At 38.8% G+C, this 19172-nt stretch overlaps 1 protein-coding gene across 1 annotated transcript; it reads right to left on the bottom strand.

The window, feature by feature from the left end:
- Positions 1-17261: 17261 nt before the first annotated feature.
- Positions 17262-18254, bottom strand: LOC104101748 (putative defensin-like protein 298). Its single transcript, XM_070187768.1, has 3 exons — positions 18169-18254; positions 17880-18005; positions 17262-17562 (listed from the first exon to the last, which is right to left on the bottom strand). The coding sequence occupies exons 1-3, from the start codon at positions 18224-18226 to the stop codon at positions 17423-17425; spliced, it is 324 nt and encodes a 107-aa protein (XP_070043869.1). The 5' UTR covers positions 18227-18254; the 3' UTR covers positions 17262-17422.
- Positions 18255-19172: the final 918 nt, after the last annotated feature.

Raw genomic sequence — 19172 nt, 5'->3', positions numbered from 1 at the left:
AGAATGTCTTTTCAATTAAACTTTAGAGTGCTTTTTGACCACCACATTATATAATATTTAGTTCATCGAGAACCAGCTAATTTTCTTTCTAAAAAGAAAGTTAATGTAATCCATTCCCAATTAGGAATTTTCTTTTTAAAATTTTAAATCATGAAACTTGGTCAATGGATCAAAGAAATTCTTTGATCAATGGAAGGTAGTCAAAGAAACATGTCTAGCAGTTACAACATTACCATATATATCAAGATTTGATACATCTTGTTAAATGAATCTCCTGTATTGCAATTTATGTTTTGCTTTCATTTCGAGCGAGGGCTGCCCACCTTAATTTTTCAGAAAATTATACTGTGTATTAGATAAAAATTCATGTTTATGTACTATATATATTTGTTGAATTTCCTTAACTTTCTTTGTGTGTTTAATTCTCTATATTCAGAGGCGAAGCTATATTTTAATAAAGGTGGTCAATTGACTGCCCTTCATCAAAAATATTATACTGTGTATATATATAAAATATTAAGTTTTCGAGGTATATAACATATATTGAATACCCTTTATCGGAATTTTTTTACTTCTTTCAAATTTAAACACCCTTGAGAAAATTTCTGGTTCGCCGCTGTCTATATTCTACACCCTTTAGTAAAAGGTCTAGCTCCAACACTGTATATAGACATTCTAATTATTAATTGCAAGTATTAAATTGTTTGATTTTGTGTTAACTTCGATTGCGTGGTTAGTATTTACTATTGAGTGTTATCTCTAAGCAAACCCCTTCCTCCCTCTCGCAAATCCTAGAATCTCCAAAGATCAAAAACCTTAACTTCTCTATTCTACGAAACTATTGAATTGAGGTGTAGCTGTGTAACGACTCAGTCGGTCGTTTTGAATATTATAACCCTGTTCTCCCATTTACTGCTCAATTTATGTCTTGTAATTGATTTATGACTTATCGGGTTAGTTGGTTTGGGTCCGGAAGGAATTTAGAATGAAATGAGACACTTAGTCTTATAATTAAAATTTTAAGTTAGAAAAGTGGACCAGATATGGACCTATATGTAAACAACCTCGGATTTGAATTTTGATAATTCCAATAGCTCCGTATGGTGATTTTGGACTTATGAGCATGTCCGAAAAAAAATATTTGGAGGTCCGTAGAAGAAATAGGGTTGAAATGCCAAAATTTGAATTTTTGGGAAGTCTGACCGGGAGTTGACTTTTTGATATCGGGGTCGAAATACGATTCTGAAAACTTTAATAGGTCTGTTATATCATTTATGACTTGTGTGCAAATTTGAGGTCAATAGCTCTATTATATTATAGGTTTCGGCGTTGCTTGCAGAAATGAAAAGTTTCAAAGTTTAATAAGTTTGAATTGGGGCGTAATTCTTGGTTTTAGCGTTGTTTGAGGTGATTTGAGGATTCGACTAAGTTCATATGATGTTTTAGGACTTGCTAGTATATTTGGTTAAGGTCCTGAGGGCCTCGGATGAGTTTCGGATGGTTAACGGATCAAAGATTGAACTACAACAGCTGCTGCAATTTCCTTATGTTGGAAATTTCTTCTGCCAGAATCAAGCCCAAATAAATCGAGCCCAGATTTGAGGGCCACGATCGAGCCCAGGGTCGAGGGCCACGATCGAAGGCAGGGTCGAGGATAAGGATCGAAGCCACAATCGAACCCAGAGTCGAGGGCCACGATCGAAGGAAGGGTCGAAGACATGATTGAAGGCCAGGGTCGAGGCCCAGGATCGAGGCCCATGATCGAAGGCCAAGATCGAGGCAGAACCGAGGCAGTGTGGGCAGAATTATAAAGCAGGGACTTCGTCCCATTCGCCATTTTTGACAAATTGGAGCTTGAGAAGAGACGATTTTTGATAGATTTTCAAGGAAAACTTGAGGTAAGTCCCTTGTAATCATTTCTACTCCATAATATTGTATTATCATCGAATGATCCGACTAGATTACATGATTTTGAGGTATAAATTGTAGATTGTAACTTAGAAATTTGGAAATAAGATTTGTAGATTTGAGGGTTGAGTTGAGGTCGGATTTTGGTAAAAATTGGTATGGTTAGACTCGTGGTTGAATGGGCTTTCGGATTTTATAATTTTTGTTAGGTTCCGAGACATGGGCCCCACGGGTGATTTTTTAAAGAAAACTTGAGGTAAGTCCCTTTTAATCATTTCTACTCCATAATATTGTACTATCATCGAATGATCCGACTAGATTACATGATTTTGAGGTGTAAATCGGAGATTGTAACTTAGAAATTTGGAAATAAGATTTGTAGATTTGAGGGTTGAGTTGAGGTCGGATTTTGATAAAAATTGATATGGTTAGACTCGTGGTTGAATGGGCTTTCGGATTTTATAATTTTTGTTAGGTTCCGAGATGTGGGCCCCACGGGTATTTTTTAGCTAAATTTTGGATTTTTATGAAAAATTAGTATTTTCTTATGGAATTAATTCCAATAAATTTTATTGACTAAAAAGAATTATTTATGACTAGATTCGAGGCATTCGGAAGCCGATTTGTGAGGCAAAGGCATAGCAGAGTAAAGAATTTCACATTTTGAGGTAAGTAACATTGATAAATCTGGTCCCGAGGGTATGAAACCCCGGATTTTGTGTCATATAATTATTTTGGAGGTGACGTACATGCTAGATGACGGCGCGTGTGGGTGTGCACCGAGCGAATTGAGACTTGGTCCGTCCCGTGGAAAACTGTATATTTGAATAATTTATTGTTAGCTATATTCTCTCTATGTGTTGAAGAAATTTGACTACAAATCATGTTAACAATCATGCTTAGGCTATGTGATAGTACTGTTGGGAGCCACAGAGGTCGCGTACTTATTGAATTATTTTCTAATTGCTTCATTATACTCAGTCATGATTTTACTTGTGCATCATACCTCAGTCTTTCTTGATATTTGTTGATTTACTATGTTATTTTTGTTTGGGCTGATCTTTGTGATTTCCGAGAGCCCGAGAGACTAGAGAGGTTGAGGAGTGAGTAAGGTCGAGGGCCTGTCGGTAAGGTAAGGATATTATAGCACGTGAGTTGTCCATACAGATTATGGATTTTGGGTTGTAGGATCCCCTACGGAGTCTGTATACCCCCAGTGAGCGCGGGCACCCATTGAGTGTGAGTGCTGAGGGTTGAGAGTCGAGTGATTGAGTTGTTGTGATGAGTTGAGTGACTGTCGCCTGAGAGGCTGTACTTGCTTTGCATTTGATATTACACTTGATTGCTATCTATCGTTGTTGTGAAATCTCTGCAAGATTTTATATCTGGATTACATGAAATTGAACTGTATACAATTTATTTGACTTAAACTGCCGGATTTGGAAGCATGTCTATTCTTTGCTGGAATTACTGAAAATGAACTGTAACTGTGTAGCTCGTCATTATCTTCAGTTCCTTAGTTATTATTGTTACTTACTGAGTTAGTTGTACTCGTACTACACCCTGCACTTTGTGTGCAGATCCAGGTATTTTCGGATATAGCGGGTGCTGATCATTTCGCGCAGTTGACTTTCAGAAGATTTTGAGGTAGCTGCCGTATTCCGCAGACCTTATCTCTCATTCACTATCTCCCTGTTTACTATATTTGGGCTTAAATTATTATAGACCGTATTTTGCAGACTTGTATTCATATTAGATGATCATGTACTCAGTGACACTAGGTTTTGGGGAGTGTTCATGTCAGTATTTGTGAGATTTTGTATTGTATTAAATTATTGGCTTGCCTAGTATCGAGATTATCGGCTTACCTAGTATCGAGATAGGCGCCATCACGACAGGTTAGGATTTTGGGTCGTGACAAGTTGGTATTAGAGCCTAGGTTACATAGGTCTCACGTGTCATGAGCAGGTTTAGTAAAGTCTCGCGGATCGGTACAGAGACGTCTGTACTTATCTTCGAGAGGCTGCAGAACCCTTAGGAAAATTTTACTTTCTTGTATTCTGTCATGCGGATTTGTTGATTCTAGAAACTAAATTTTTGCTATTCTATTCTCTCACAGATGGTGAGGACACGAAATACCGGATCGGACGGTTAGTCACTAGTGCCACCAATTAGAGCCGCGAGAGGCCGGGGCCGTAGTGGAGGCCGGGGTCGAGGTGTAGCTCGTACCACAGTTGGACCAGCACCTATAGTACCACCAGTTGCTCCAGCTCAGGAGCAGATTCTGGATATAGCTGAGCCGATAGGATCAGCTCAGGCACCAGCTGTGCCCATTGAGATTCCAGGCCTTTAGGAGACTTTGGCCCAAATATTGGCAGCCTGCGCTGGTCTTGCTCATGTGGTTTCGGCTCAGGCCGCACCTGCTACTTCTCAGGCCGGGGGAGGTACTCAGACCCCTGTTGCCCATACTCCAGATCAGGTAGCACATGAACTTCATATACCGGGAGCACTACCAGCCCAGCCGGTTGCAGCCGCTCTGGCCCCGGTAGTTCCTGTTATGGCAGATGATGAGCAGAGGAGACTTGAGAGATTGAGAGACTTAGACCTCCACCTTTTAGAGATGCTGAGTCAGAGGATGCCCAGGGTTTTCTGGATAAGTGTCAGCAGATGCTTCGGACAACGGGTATTCTACAGACCAGTGGGGTCTCATTCACTACTTTTTAGTTTTCTGGGGATACCATCAGATGGAGGGAGTCTTACGAGAGGTGTAGGCCGGTCGGTGCAGCACTCCTTACCTGGCAGTAGTTCTCCGGTCTATTCCTAGAGAAGTTTGTGCCTCTGTCCCGTAGAGAGGAGCTGCGCAAGTAGTTCGAGTAGCTTCGTCATGGCGATATGTCCGTGACACAGTATGAGATGAGATTTTAAGAATTGGCCCGTCATGATATCTGGTTGATTCCCACAGACAGGGAAAGGATTAGGAGATTCATAGATGGCCTCACGTTTCTGCTACGATTACTCATGACTAGAGAGAGAGTGTCTGGTGCTACTTTCGACGAGGTTGTTAACATTGCTCATCAGATTGAGATGGTTTGCAACCAGGTGCGGGTTGAGAGGGAGGCTAAGATGCCTCACAGTTCCGGTGATTTCAGCGGTGTTCCTTCAGGGGGCCAGTTTTACCGCGGTAGGGTCCGTTCTTACAGACACGCTCAGGCGGGTCGTCCAGCTCATCGTGGTGCATCAGCTAGCCACGGTTCTTACAGTGCTCACTCATGCCAGTCTTCATTCAGTGCACTACCAGTGCAGAGTTCTCATTATGCCTCGATCGCTCAGGCTTCTACAGGTAATTCGTCGGCTTATCAGAAGCAGTAGTTCCGTGAGAGGAGGGGTTGTTTCGAGTGCGGAGAATTGGGTCATTTCAAGAGAGATTGTCCTAGGTTGTTGAGTGGGGCTCCACAACAGAGTTCTCGGCCAACGACACCAGCACAATAGTTACACCACCCGCCCAGCCAGCTCGGGGTGGGGGTCAGGCATCTAGGGGTCACCCAAGAAGGGGAGGCCGGTCAGGTGGCAGTCAGGCCTGATTCTATGCTTTTCCTGCCAGGACAGATGCTGTTGCTTCAGATGCAGTGATCACAGGTATTGTTTCAGTGTGTCACAATGAGGCTTCTATATTATTTGACCCTGGTTCAACTTATTCATATGTATCATCATATTTTGCTCATTATATGGACATGCCATGTGAGTCCAGTTTCACCTGTTTGTGTATCTACACATGTAGGCGATATTATTACTGTGGATCGTGTGTATCGATCGTGTGTTGTAACTATTGGGGAACGGGAGACTAGAGTTGATCTCTTATTACTCGATATGGTGGATTTCGATGTAATCCTGGGTATGGATTGGTTGTCTACATGTCATGTTATTCTGGACTGTCATGCAAAAATCGTGACGTTGACGATGCCGGGGTTGCCAAAGGTTGAATGAAGAGGTTCTCTAAATTTTGTTCCTAGCAGGGTAATTTCTTATTTGAAGGCCCAATGTATGGTTGGAAAGGGATGTCTGTCATATTTGGCCTTTGTGAGAGATGTTGATACTGATACTCCTATTATTGATTTAGTACCGGTCGTGCGAGACTTTCCGGATGTATTTCCTGCAGACCTGTCGGGTATGCCACCCGACAGGGATATTGATTTCGGTATTTACTTGGTGCAAGTAATTCAGCCTATTTCTATTCCTCCGTATCGCATTGCACCAGCTGAGTTAAAAGAATTGAAAGAGCGACTTTAGGAACTCCTTGAAAAAGGGTTTATTAAGCCTAGTGTGTCACCTTAGGGTGCACCGGTTCTGTTTGTGAAGAAGAAAGATTGTACTATGTGGATGTGCATTGATTATAGGAAGTTGAACAAAGTTACAATCAAGAATAAATATCCATTGCCGCGTATTGATGACTTATTTGACCAGCTTCAAGGAGCGAGGGTGTTCTCCAAAATTGATTTGAGATCAGGGTATCACCAGTTGAAAATTCAGGATTCAGATATTCTAAAGATGACATTCAGAACTCATTATGGCCACTATGAATTTCTTATGATGTCTTTTGGGCTAACCAATTCCCCAGCAACATTTATGCATTTCATTAATAGTGTATTCCAGTCATATCTTGATTTATTTGTAGTGGTATTTATTGATGATATTCTGGTGTGCTCACGTAGCTGGGAAGATCATGTATAACACTTGGGTATTGTATTACAAAGGCTGAGAGAGGAGAGACTTTATGAAAAATTTACTAAGTGCGAGTTCTAGCTTAGTTCGGTGGCATTCTTGGGACACATAGTGTACAGTGAAGGAATTAAGGTGGATCTAAAGAAAATAGAGGCAGTTCAGAGTTGGCCCATGCCATCTTCAGTTACTAAGATTCGGAGTTTTCTCGGCTTGGCCAGTTATTATTGTCGTTTTGTGGAGGAATTCTCGTCTATTGTATCGCCTATGACTAAATTGACCTAGAAAGGTGCTCCGTTCAGGTGGTCAGATGAGTGTGAAGAGAGCTTTCAAAAGCTCAAAATAACTTTGACTACAGCTCCAGCATTGGTGTTGCCTACAGGTTTAGAGTCTTATATTGTGTATTGTAACGCGTCTCATATTGGTCTCGGCGCAGTGCTGATGCAAGACGGTAGGGTGTTTGCCTATGCATCCAGACAGTTAAAGGTACATGAGAAAAATTATACAGTCCACGATATTGAATTAGCAGCTATTGTTCATGCTTTGAAAATTTGGCGGCATTACTTATACGGTGTCCAGTGTGAGGTATATACCGATAATCGGAGTCTACAACATTTGTTTAAACATAAGGATCTTAACTTGAGGCAACGAAGGTGGTTAGAGTTTCTTAAGGATTATGATATCACCATTCTCTATCATCCCAGAAAGGCCAATGTGGTGGCCGATGACTTGAGTCATAAGGCGGAGAGTTTGGGTAGCTTAGCATACTTACCAGTAGCAGAGAGGCTTTTAGCCTTGGATGTTCAGTCCTTAGCTAATCAGTTTGTTAGATTGGATGTTTCCGAGCTGAATCGAGTTTTGGCCAGTGTGATAGCTCGGTCTTCTTTATTTGATCGCATCAGAGAGCGCTAGTATGATGATCCACATCTGCTTGTCCTTAAGGACACGGTTCAGCATGGTGATGCCAAGGAAGTCACTATTGGAGATAACAGTGTATTACGGATGCAGGGCAAGCTATGTGTGCCTAATGTAGATGGTTTGCGTGAGCTGATTCTCCAGGAAGCCCACAGTTCGCAGTACTCTATTCATCCAGGCACCGCGAAGATGTATCAGGATTTGAGGCAGCACTATTGGTGGAGGCGAATGAAGAAAGATATAGTTGGGTTTGTAGCTCGGTGTCTAAATTGTCAATAGGTAAAGTATGAACATCAAAGGCCAGGATGATTGCTTCAAAGAATTGAAATTCCAGATTGGAAGTGGGAGCGTATTACCATGGACTTCGTAGTTGGGCTCCCACGGACTTTGAAAAAGTTTGATGCTGTTTTGGTGATAGTAGACCGGTTGACCAAATCTGCGCATTTTATTCCAGTTGGTACTAATTATTCTTCGGAGCGATTGGATGGTATTTATATTCACGAGATTGCTCGCCTACACGGTGTGTCGGTGTCCATTATTTCAGATCAGGGTATGCAGTTTACCTCACAATTTTGGAGGGCAGTGCAACGAGAATTGGGCACACAGGTTCAGTTGAGTACAACATTTCACCCTCAGAAGGACGGACAGTCCGAGCGTACTATTCAGATATTGGAGGATATTCTACGCGCTTATGTCATTGATTTTGGGGGTTCTTGGGATCAATTTCTACCACTCGCGGAGTCTGCTTACAATAATAGCTACTAGTCAAGCATTCAGATGGCTCCGTTTGAAGCTTTATATGGGAGACGGTGTAAGTCTCAAGTGGGTTGGTTTGAGCCGGGTGAGGTTAGACTATTAGGTACTGACTTGGTTCAGGATGCTTTAGAGAAGGTCAAAGTAATTCTGGAACGGCTTCGCACGACATAGTCTAGACAGAAGAGTTATGTCGACAGGAAGGTTCGTGATGTTGTTCACATGGTTGAGGAGAAGGGTGTGTTGAGGTTCGAGAAGAAAGGCAAGTTGAGCCCTCGGTATATTGGGTCTTTTGAGATACTTAAGAAAATTAGGGAGGTGGCTTATGAACTTGCTTTGCCACCTAGTCTATCAAATGTTCATCCAATATTCCATGCTACGAAAGTATATCGGGGATCCGTCTCACATTCTGGATTTCAGTACAGTACAACTGGACGGTAATTTGACTTATGATGTAGAGCCGGTTGCTTTTTTAGACCGGCAGGTTCGAAAGCTGAGGTCAAAGAACATAACATTAGTGAAGGTGCAGTGGAGAGGCCAGCCAGTCGGAGAAGCTACTTGGGAGATTGAGCCGGAGATGAGGAATAAATATTCACATTTATTTGAGACTCTAGGTATTATTCTAAACCCGTTCGAAGACGAACGTTTGTTTAAGAGGGGGAGAATGTAACCATCCGACCGATCGTTTTGAATATTATAACCCTTGTTCCCCCATTTACTGCTCAATTTATGTATTGTAATTGATTTATGACTTATCGGGTTAGTTGGTTCGGGTCCGGAAGGAATTCGTAATGAAATGAGACACTTAGTCTCATAATTAAAAATTTAAGTTAGAAAAGTGGATCGGATATGGACCTATGTGTAAACGACCCCGGAATTGAATTTTGATGGTTCCAATAGCTCCATATGATGATTTTGAACTTAGGAGCGTGTCCGAAAATTTTTTTGGAGGTCCGTAGAGGAATTAGGCTTGAAATGTCTAAAGTTGAATTTTTGGAAGTTTAACCGGGGGAGGGGGGAGGGTTACTTTTTGATATCGGGGTCGAAATCCGATTCTGAAAACTTTAATAGGTCTGTTATATCATTTATAACTTGTGTGCAAAATTTGAGGTCAATCGGACGTGATTTGATAGGTTTCAGCGTTGTTTGTAGAAATAAAAAGTTTTAAAGTTCAATAGACTTGAATTGCGTTGCAATTCTTGGTTTTAGCGTTGTTTGAGGTGATTTGAGGATTAGACTAAGTTCATATGATGTTTTAGGACTTGTTAGTATATTTGTATGAGATTTCGAGGGCCTCGGGTGAGTTTCGGATGGTTTATGGATCAAAAATTAAATTACAACAACAACTACAATTTCCATATGTTGGAAATTTCTTCTGCCAGAATCGAGCCCAGAAAATCGAACCCAGAATCGAGCCTAAATAAATCGAGCCCAGAGTCGAGGGCCACGATCGAGCCCAGGGTCGAGGATCAGGATCGAAGCCACAATCGAAGGCCAGGATAGAGGTCCATAATCGAGGCCGAGGATCAAGGATCTCGATCGAAGGCCAAGATCGAGGCCGAACCGCGCCAGTGTGGGCAGAATTATAAAGCAAGGACTTCGTCCCATTCACCATTTTTGACAAATTGGAGCTTGAGAAGAGGCGATTATTGATAGATATTCAAGAAAAACTTGAGGTAAGTCCCTTGTAATAATTTCTACTCCATAATATTGTGTATCATCGAATGATCGGACTAGATTACATGATTTTGAGGTGTAAATCGGAGATTGGAACTTAGAAATTTGGAAATAAGATTTGTAGATTTGAGGGTTGAGTTGAGGTCGGATTATAGTAAAATTGGTATGGTTAGACTCGTGGTTGAATAGTATTTCGGATTTTGTAATTTTTGTTGGGTTCCGAGATGTGGGCCCCACAGGCGATTTTTTAGATAAATTTCGGATTTTTATGGAAAATTAGTATTTTCTTATGGAATTAATTCTAATAAATTTTATTGACTGAAAAGAATTATTTGTGACTAGATTCGAGGCATTCGGAGGCCGATTTGCGAGGCAAAGGCATAGCAGAGTAAATAATTTCACGTTTTGAGGTAAGTAACAGTTATAAATCTGGTCCCGAGGATATGAAACCCCGGATTTTGTGTCTTATTTTGGAGGTGACGCATATGCTAGGTGACAGGCGTGTGGGCGTGCACCGAGGGAATTGAGACTTGGTCCATCCCGTGAAAAACTGTATATTTGAATAATTTATTGTTAGTTATATTCTCTCTATGTGTTGAAGAAATTCGACTGTAAATCATGTTAAAAATCATGCTTAGGCTATGTGATAGTACTGTTGGGAGCCACAGAGGTCGCGTACTTATTGAATTATTTGCTAATTGCTTCATTGAATTCAGTCATGATTTTACTTGTGCATCATACCTCAGTCTTTCTTGATATTTGTTGATTTACTATGTTATTTTTGTTTGGTCTGATCTTTATGATTTACGAGAGCCCGAGAGACTAGAGAGGTTGAGGATTGAATAAGGCCGAGGGCCTGTCGATGAGGGAAGGATATTTTGGCACATGAGTTGTCCGTGCAGTATATTATTGCAGGTGAGTTGTTTGTGCAGCACGTGAGTTATCCGTGCAGATTATGGTGCTTGGGTTGTAGGAGCTCCTTTGGAGTCTGTACACCCCCAGTGAGCACGGGTACTCATTGAGTGTGAGTGCTGAGGGCTGAGAGTCGAGTGGTTGAGCTATTATGATGAGTTGAGTGACTGTCGCCTGAGGTGTTGTACTTGCTTTGCATTTGTTATTGCTCTTGATTTCTATCTGTCGTTGTTGTGAAATATCTGAATGATTTTATATCCGGATTACATGAAATTGATCTGTATAAAATTTATTTAACTTAAACTGCCGGATTTGGAATCATGTATATTCTTTGCTGGAATTACTGAAAATGAACTATAACTGTGTAGCTCGTCATTATCTTCAGTTCTTTAGTTATTATTGTTACTTGCTGAGTTGGTTGTACTCTTACTACACCCTGTACTTCGTGTGCAGATCCAGGTGTTTCCGGATATAGCTGGTGATGATCATTTCGCGCAGTTTATTTTTGGGAGATTTTGAGTTAGCTGCCGTGTTCCGCAGACCTTGTCTCTCCTTCTCTATCTCCTTGTTTACGATATTTGGGCTTAGACTATTATAAACCATATTTTCCAGACTTGTATTCATATTAGATGCTCATGAACTCAGTGACATCAGATTTTGGGGAGTGTTCATGTCAGTAGTTGTGAAATTTTATATTGTATTAAATTATTGTATTTTCAAACTTAAGAGAAATTGTGGTTTATCGAGATTATCGGCTTGCCTAATATCGAGATAGGCGCCATCACGACAGGTTAAAATTTTGGATCGTGACAAACTGAGTGATTGATAGACTCGTGTTCTTTCCAATAAATGAAATTTATTTATTAGGAGAAGTGTTCGCTTTTATTTATTTACATATTTCTTCTATTTTTTAGATGGGTATAAAAGACAAGACAAGGAAACGTACGCAGAGGTAACAAGTAAGATAATATGAAAGCAAACCTAATTCATAGTGATTCAAATTAGTCGAGCAGCAAAGCGGACACCAAAATCGACTGGAATTTGTTTTTTGTTTTTTGTTTTTTGTTAGAACAATAGGTGTTTGGGAGAGGTAGAAACTTAAAAAAATAATACTATATAACCGCTCTTAAAATAATAATAAAAATAATATTCTTTAATATTTGTGAGCCATGAAATAATGTCAATTCATGTTATATATACACTTCTGGGTAATTCATACCCATATCATTGGCAAAGTCGTAAATGAGTTCCAACGTGTATTGGATGATAAGTTTAAACCGTAATAAAGAGAAGAAAAAGATTATGAAGGACTTCATAGAGAAATTACTGTGATATGGACTTTTTGGTGAATAAGTATAATTCAAATTCCTTAAAACGTGGGATGATGGAGTTTTTAAGGGATTTATTAAGTTGGAGTGAGATAATTTAGTTCTTTAAAAGGTAGAATTTATTTAATGGCATATAATGATATTGAAAGTTAAAAAGTAATAAGCTTTTATAAAGTAGGTATACAAGGTAAAATAAAATTTTACAAGATATGTGAAGTTAACTGGCATTTGGGATACAATATCTAAACTAAAATAAAATATTAGAATATGCTATTTAAACCAATACACCACAATATTCTAATAAAAAATATAATATCCAAATCAAACAACTATAATATTATAATTTGGAATACAATATTCAAACCGAACATACCACAATATTCTAATTTGGAATACAATATTCAAATCAAACATACGATAATATTCTAATTTTCAATATAGTATTCAAATAAAACATACCACAATATTCTAATTTGGAATACAATATTCAAACTAGATATACCAAATTACAATAGTTTAATGAAGAATATATATTTGGTTTCAATATTATATACCAAATTAGAATATTATAGTATGTTCGGTTTGAATACTGTATCCCAAATTAGAATATTATTGTATATTTAGTTTGAATTTTGTATTCTAAATTAGAATATTATAATATATGAATAATGTATTATAAATTTAAATATTATTGTATATTTAGTTTGAATAATATATTCTAAATTATAATAATGTGATATGCTTGGTTTAGATATTATACTTGTCATTAGAATATTGTGATATTTCGATTTGAATTGTATTCCAAATTAGAATATTGTATATGTTTAGAATATAAGGGGAAATTTGAAGGTATAGAGTATACGATATCATGAGAAATGAAGTTCTGATGGAAAGTAGGAATATAGTTTAATTAGGAGAGATGTGAATCTCAAAATTCATTGAGTACATGTTTCAATAATTAAGTCTACATTTAAGGAATATTATTCCCTTACTAATAGTGGCTGTTACACGCATAATATTCTCTATCAAGATATGCGATGTAATTTCTTTATGGGTTTGCAGTGTAACTTTCATAGTTAAGTCATAGTGAGTAAAGAGATCTATAGAGGCGTATACAATGTTATTTTCCATTCTTTTGATTACATAGATGAAAGAGAAGAAAAAGATTATGAAGGACTTCATAGATAAATTACTCGGGTTTGGACTTTTTGGTGAATAGGTATAATTTCAATTCCTTAAAACGTTGGATGATGGAGTGTTTTAAGGAATTTATTAAGTTGGGATGAAAAATAATTTAGTTTCTTAAAATGTGAGATTTATTCCAATTCCTTAAAACGTGGGATGATAGAGTGTTTTGAGAGATTTATTAAGTTGGAGTGAGAGATAATTTAGTTTCTTAAAATGTGAGATTTATTTAATAGCATATAATGATATTAGAAGTTTAAAAAGTAATAAACTTTCATATAGTAGGTATACAAGGTAAAATAAAAATTTCAAAGGTACATGGAGTTAACTGGCATTTACAATGGGCATACCGTAAAGATTTCTTAAAGAAGAATAGAGAGGTAAATTTGAACACCTTTTTTTGAATATTTTGACATGTGAAATCACGAAACTAAATAATTATAATTCAGTTGTATTTTCGGGTATTACAAAATATTTAAATAGATCTTGTTAAATCATAAACTTGTGAAGATGTAAATTGTATAGAGTAAAATCGGTTAGTACTGAATACTCGAATAATAGAGTGACACGTGAAATAGGCGACCCCGAAAGGAATATTGCTAACGAAGACAAATGAATGTTTGCCATGCGATGACATTCAATGAAGAATATTCCTCAATATTAAATACACAATCCGTTACAAAGAATTTTGGCATTCATAGCATGCCGTTATATATTCATCAATGGCACCCATAATTGTCATTTAAGAGGGGCTTGATCCTACGACCTTGTTCCCTAGGAATAACTATAAATAGCAACTTCAACATCCATTGTAAGAGGAGAAAATTTCTAACAAACTTATGTTGAACATTATTCTAAACTTATGTTGCACATGATTTTCCTATTGCTGTCTTCGGAAGCTTTACTCCCGGAACCGAGTTGTTTGCTGTCTTATCTCGATTTTAACGATAAGTCTTGAATTTTATTTTATTTTTTTATTATTTTGGGATCAAATCGATTCGCTTTTCTATAAATCACATTATAAATTTAATTGTACCGTTTTAAGGGTAAACGGTTTGGCGCCCACAGTGAGACTTAGACAGTTGCGTAATTGAGTTGATCCTTGAATCTATTACTAATATGTTTGATTATTTGTTTCTTAGCAAACAATCATAAAAAATGGCAAATAACGATGTAAACATCGCACACAACGTTGAGGCCCAAGAAAATCCGCCTAAACACGAAGATTCGATCAGTAATACCGCAACGAGGGTAATGTAGTCACGCCGGACCATGGCGGGAAATATCCACGACACGTATGTGAGGTAACTCCTCACGACACTGAAGACGAGCACGTTGTGAAAACGATGAGAATTCTGAGAGAACAACAAAAGTCTATCATAGGCCACCTCTCACGGCAAGACCAGGCCATAACAAAATTGAGGCAAGCGTTGTCGAGGTCTTCCAACAATGCGATTGAAAGAGGTTCAGTTCCTACCGGTGCTCTCGCAAATCAAACAGTGCAAAGGCTTGACAACAACACCCCGAGGGGTGAGTTCGGCTTCGACGGGGCCGGGGGGAATGGCAGCGGATCTGGTAATAATAACAGAATTAATCCCTTTAAAACCGAGCTTATGCAGTTTATGAGGGAAATAATTGCCCAAACGAACCAAATTTCGGGCGCACTATCGGTGTTGAAAGCACCGAACTCGAAGAATTACACCCAACTACCATTCAAACCGAGCGCGACAACGGAGCTAATACCGAAGCGGTTCAAAATGCTAGACGTACCAAAATACGATGGGACTTCGGATCCCCAGGAGCACATCACCACCTACACAACGGCAGTGAAAGCAAATGACTTAGCTACGCACGAGATTGAGTCAGTCCTGCTGAAGAAGTTCGGGGTAACCCTTACAAAGGGGGCCCAGGCATGGTATTCACTTTTACACGAACACTCGATAGATTTCTTTGAAATACTCGCGAATTCTTTCATCAAGGCCCAATGCCGGGGCCAGGATGGTACTGGCCCGTAAGGCCGACATATTCATAATTGCTCAAGGAGAATCCGAATTGCTGCAAGAGTTCATGACCGGGTTTCAAAAGGAAAGGATGCTGCTACCGGTCGTGCTAGATGAATGGGCAGTTGAGGCATTTACTAAGTTGGCTGAACCCGATGAGCTTTGACGGTTCTCGAAAACTGAGAGAAGGTCTGCTTGATTTCCAGGCAACAAGATGGGCAAATATCCAAAATCACTATGAATCAAAGATAAGAATAGAGGATGGCCAGCTCGGTTTCCCAGCATCAACCAAGGGTAGGGATCGAGAAAAGAACAAGGAGAATTCGAAGGAATCTCGACACAGATCGACGATTATCAAAGGGCCGGGTTTTGCCCTACGAAAGGGCCGAAGGACGTGGCAGAGGTTTCCGGTCAGCGGACAAGTTCGCTACCGATAAGAGAGCTGACCGTGGCTGGAATAACAGATCAATGCATGACAATGATATATCACGCTATCGGGATTCCACCTACCCCATACTGTCTGAGTATAATTTCAATGTCAGCGTGGTGGAGCTAGTATCGGCGATGAGGAACATTAAGGAATCACGGTTCCCGAGGCCGATAAGATCCGATACTAGTCAGATGGATCCTAATTTAGGATGTAAGTATCATGGGACTAACGGCCATCGGACTGGGGACTACTGACATCTGTGCGAATATGTGGCGACATTGCTGAAAAACGTCCATCTCAGAGAGTTCTTAAGCGGTCATGCAAAAAATAACTACTACTGCAACCGGGATAATGCAGAGCCCTCAAAGATAGGAGAAGATCCTCCTCCACTAATGATCAACTTGATTTTTGGGGGGGGGGGGGAGGGAACGATATTAATGGTATAACTTTTTCAGCAGCAAAAAAGATAAAGGTATCGGTGACTCATAGCAAGAGGCTCCGGAAAGTTACCGAGGACGATATCACCTTCACAGAAAAGAATGCCGAGGGATTCCTACTAGCGCACAACGATGCCCTGGTAATTTCTCTTAATGTTTTAGATATTAAAATTAAACGTATTTTGGTTGACCCAAGAAGTTCAACCAATATCATTCAATGGAGAGTTTTAGAGCAAGCCAAGCTAACCGGAAACATCATTCCGATAAAAAAGCTCCTTGCCGGGTTCAACTTAGCAAGTGTGACAACCCGAGGGGAGATCCTGCTTCCCACAAACGCTAAAGGGGTCATGAAGTGTACCTTATTTGAAGTAGTAGACGGTGACATAGGCTACAACATTATTCTTGGCAAACCATGGCTACACGAGATGAAGGATGTGTCGTCAACATATCATCAACTCCTAAAATCCCCAACCCCGGAGGGAATTAAACAGATAAGAGGAGATCAACCGGCGGCAAGGAAGATGAACGCGATATCGATTTCCAGTAGTAAAGGGAAGGAAGATGTGGCATAGCAATTACAATAACCGACGCCCGTTCCTGAATCAAACGAAGTCGACGAAGAGGAGGAGCCGTCGAAATCCTATCAGGTACCAAGATATTCCTAGGTACCCGAAGAAACGAACGCAACTAATCCAGGGCAGAAGAACTCGAACAAGTCACATTGTTTGAGAAGTTCTTACAGAGGAAGTTCCACTTGGGGACAAGGTTAAATCGAATCGTTTGTCTATAAACTACGTCATAAATTCAACTGTACCATTTTACGAGTAAACATAAATGACTGATAATTCAATGTTAAAGTTGCAACCTTGCATTCTAGAGGTACAAATTACATACTCTCAATTTTCCCCACCCTAAACGTTGGCCCCTCCAAAAGAATATAGTAACAATATTCATAAAAAAAACATATAAGATCTAAAATGGAAGATAAATAAGATTTTCTGGTCATGATCCAACCATGTAATGCAATTTCATTGTCATTTATTTTTTCTAAGTAAACATCATCAAATTAAATATAAACCTCATCCGCCAATGAGGCATTCTTTATTTTTAATAACTACGAGAACTCTTGCAAGGTTCATACTTGCCACCAAGACCGCCACCTTAACCTTTATGAATGGTGGAATATGTCTCGAGAGCTAAACATACACAAAACCCATCAACACAAGTTGGAAGCCCAGATTCACATGGCTGACGACAATCTGCTTTATTTTGACAGTCACACTCTTCTGCTTTCACCACATCTGAAAGTTACAAAACTCGTTAGCATCTAGTGTAGTCATAATTGTTTGGACGACATAGTTACATAAATAACCGACATATAACAACTAAAAGTGTAACAAACCAAATTAAAAGCTGGTGGATTCAGTTGCGGTGTAACTAAGTATACACACATATTCTAATTTCATACCTATACATACATGGTTTGCAAATTGAAAGCATTAGGTGCCATCATCAAAATATGCTAATGTTATAACTTTATTTTGTCCATAAGTGACTGAATATGAGAAAGATTAAGAGAGAAAGAGATAGGGTGAGCACGAGGGAAGGAAAGAGAGACCTTTATGAATGGTGGAATATGTCTCGAGAGCTAAACATACACAAAACCCATCAACACAAGTTGGAAGACCAGATTCACATGTATTATTACAATCTCCTTTGCACTGACATTGTGCTGTCACCACATCTGAAGATCACAAAACTCGTTAGCGTATAGCATAGACATAAAATTTTGGAGGATTTAGGTACATAAATTAAGGACATGTGACAACTAAAAGGTGCTTCTCATGCTAAAACAACCATGCGTGTGTGAGAGAGAGATCGAGTGATTGAAAAAGTTTGAGATTGACCTTGTGAAATGATAAAGAAGGCGACTACCAAAAATAGAGACAACAAAGTCTTTGCCATCTTGTATAGAAGAATGTGTTTTGAGTTTAGAGTATCTTCCACATTATATAATATAACGCCATTCCAAATTAGGAATAGTTTTTAATTTCAAATCTTGAACTTTGGTTAGCGTATCAAAGAAATATTTCCGTCTATGGAGGGTTAGTCAAAGAAAAATGTCTAGTACTTGCAACATTACAATATATATCAAGATTTGATATGATGTATTAGACGAAACAATCTTCTTATGAATCTCCTGCAAGGCAACTTATATTTTGCTTTCATTTTATGTGAGTAATAACAGTTTATCGGGACTCTCCAAAAAAAAAAAAAAAAAACAGTCATATCGTATTCTTCAAAAATAATATAATTTTGGATAATTAGGCATGAATACGATAATATTGTTGGAGAGTCAAGCAAGGAAGGGTTTCTCCACTTGTACAAATAGAGCATAGAGCAAAGAATATAGTCTCTGGGATGATAGTAGATTAAAAACTTATTCTCGCATAAATTACGGTAAGAATAAGTATTAATTAATTGAAAATAATAATAAATAGCATTAAGTTTTGACGGAGTTTTCCGTCGATAACATATTTTTATATTTTATTATTACTCCCTCCATTCACTTTTACTTGTCCACTATTGACTTTGTACACTCCTTAAGAAATAATAAATAAAGTGCATAATTTACCATGATACTCACATTAATTGATGTATAGTCTTAATGGATTTGGAAAATGATTTGAAATGAGTAGTTAATGCTAAGGGCAAAACAAAAAATATAAATTATTTTTCTCTTGATATGCGAAAAGTAACAAGTAAAAATAAAAATTTATTTTTAGAATACTTGATAACTGTTGAATTATGGGTCGTGGGTCGCTCCATGTGGATTGACCCGATCCAGTTAGGAGAGATAAGTAAGAGAGGTTAAGAAAAGTTACAACACAATCCAACTAAAGTAAACGTG

The sequence above is a fragment of the Nicotiana tomentosiformis genome, chromosome 10 (genome assembly GCF_000390325.3).
Source record: "Nicotiana tomentosiformis chromosome 10, ASM39032v3, whole genome shotgun sequence".
Classification (NCBI taxonomy): domain Eukaryota; kingdom Viridiplantae; phylum Streptophyta; class Magnoliopsida; order Solanales; family Solanaceae; genus Nicotiana; species Nicotiana tomentosiformis.
Note: the sequence above shows the minus strand (reverse complement) of the source record. Positions and strands in the feature narration are given on the sequence as shown.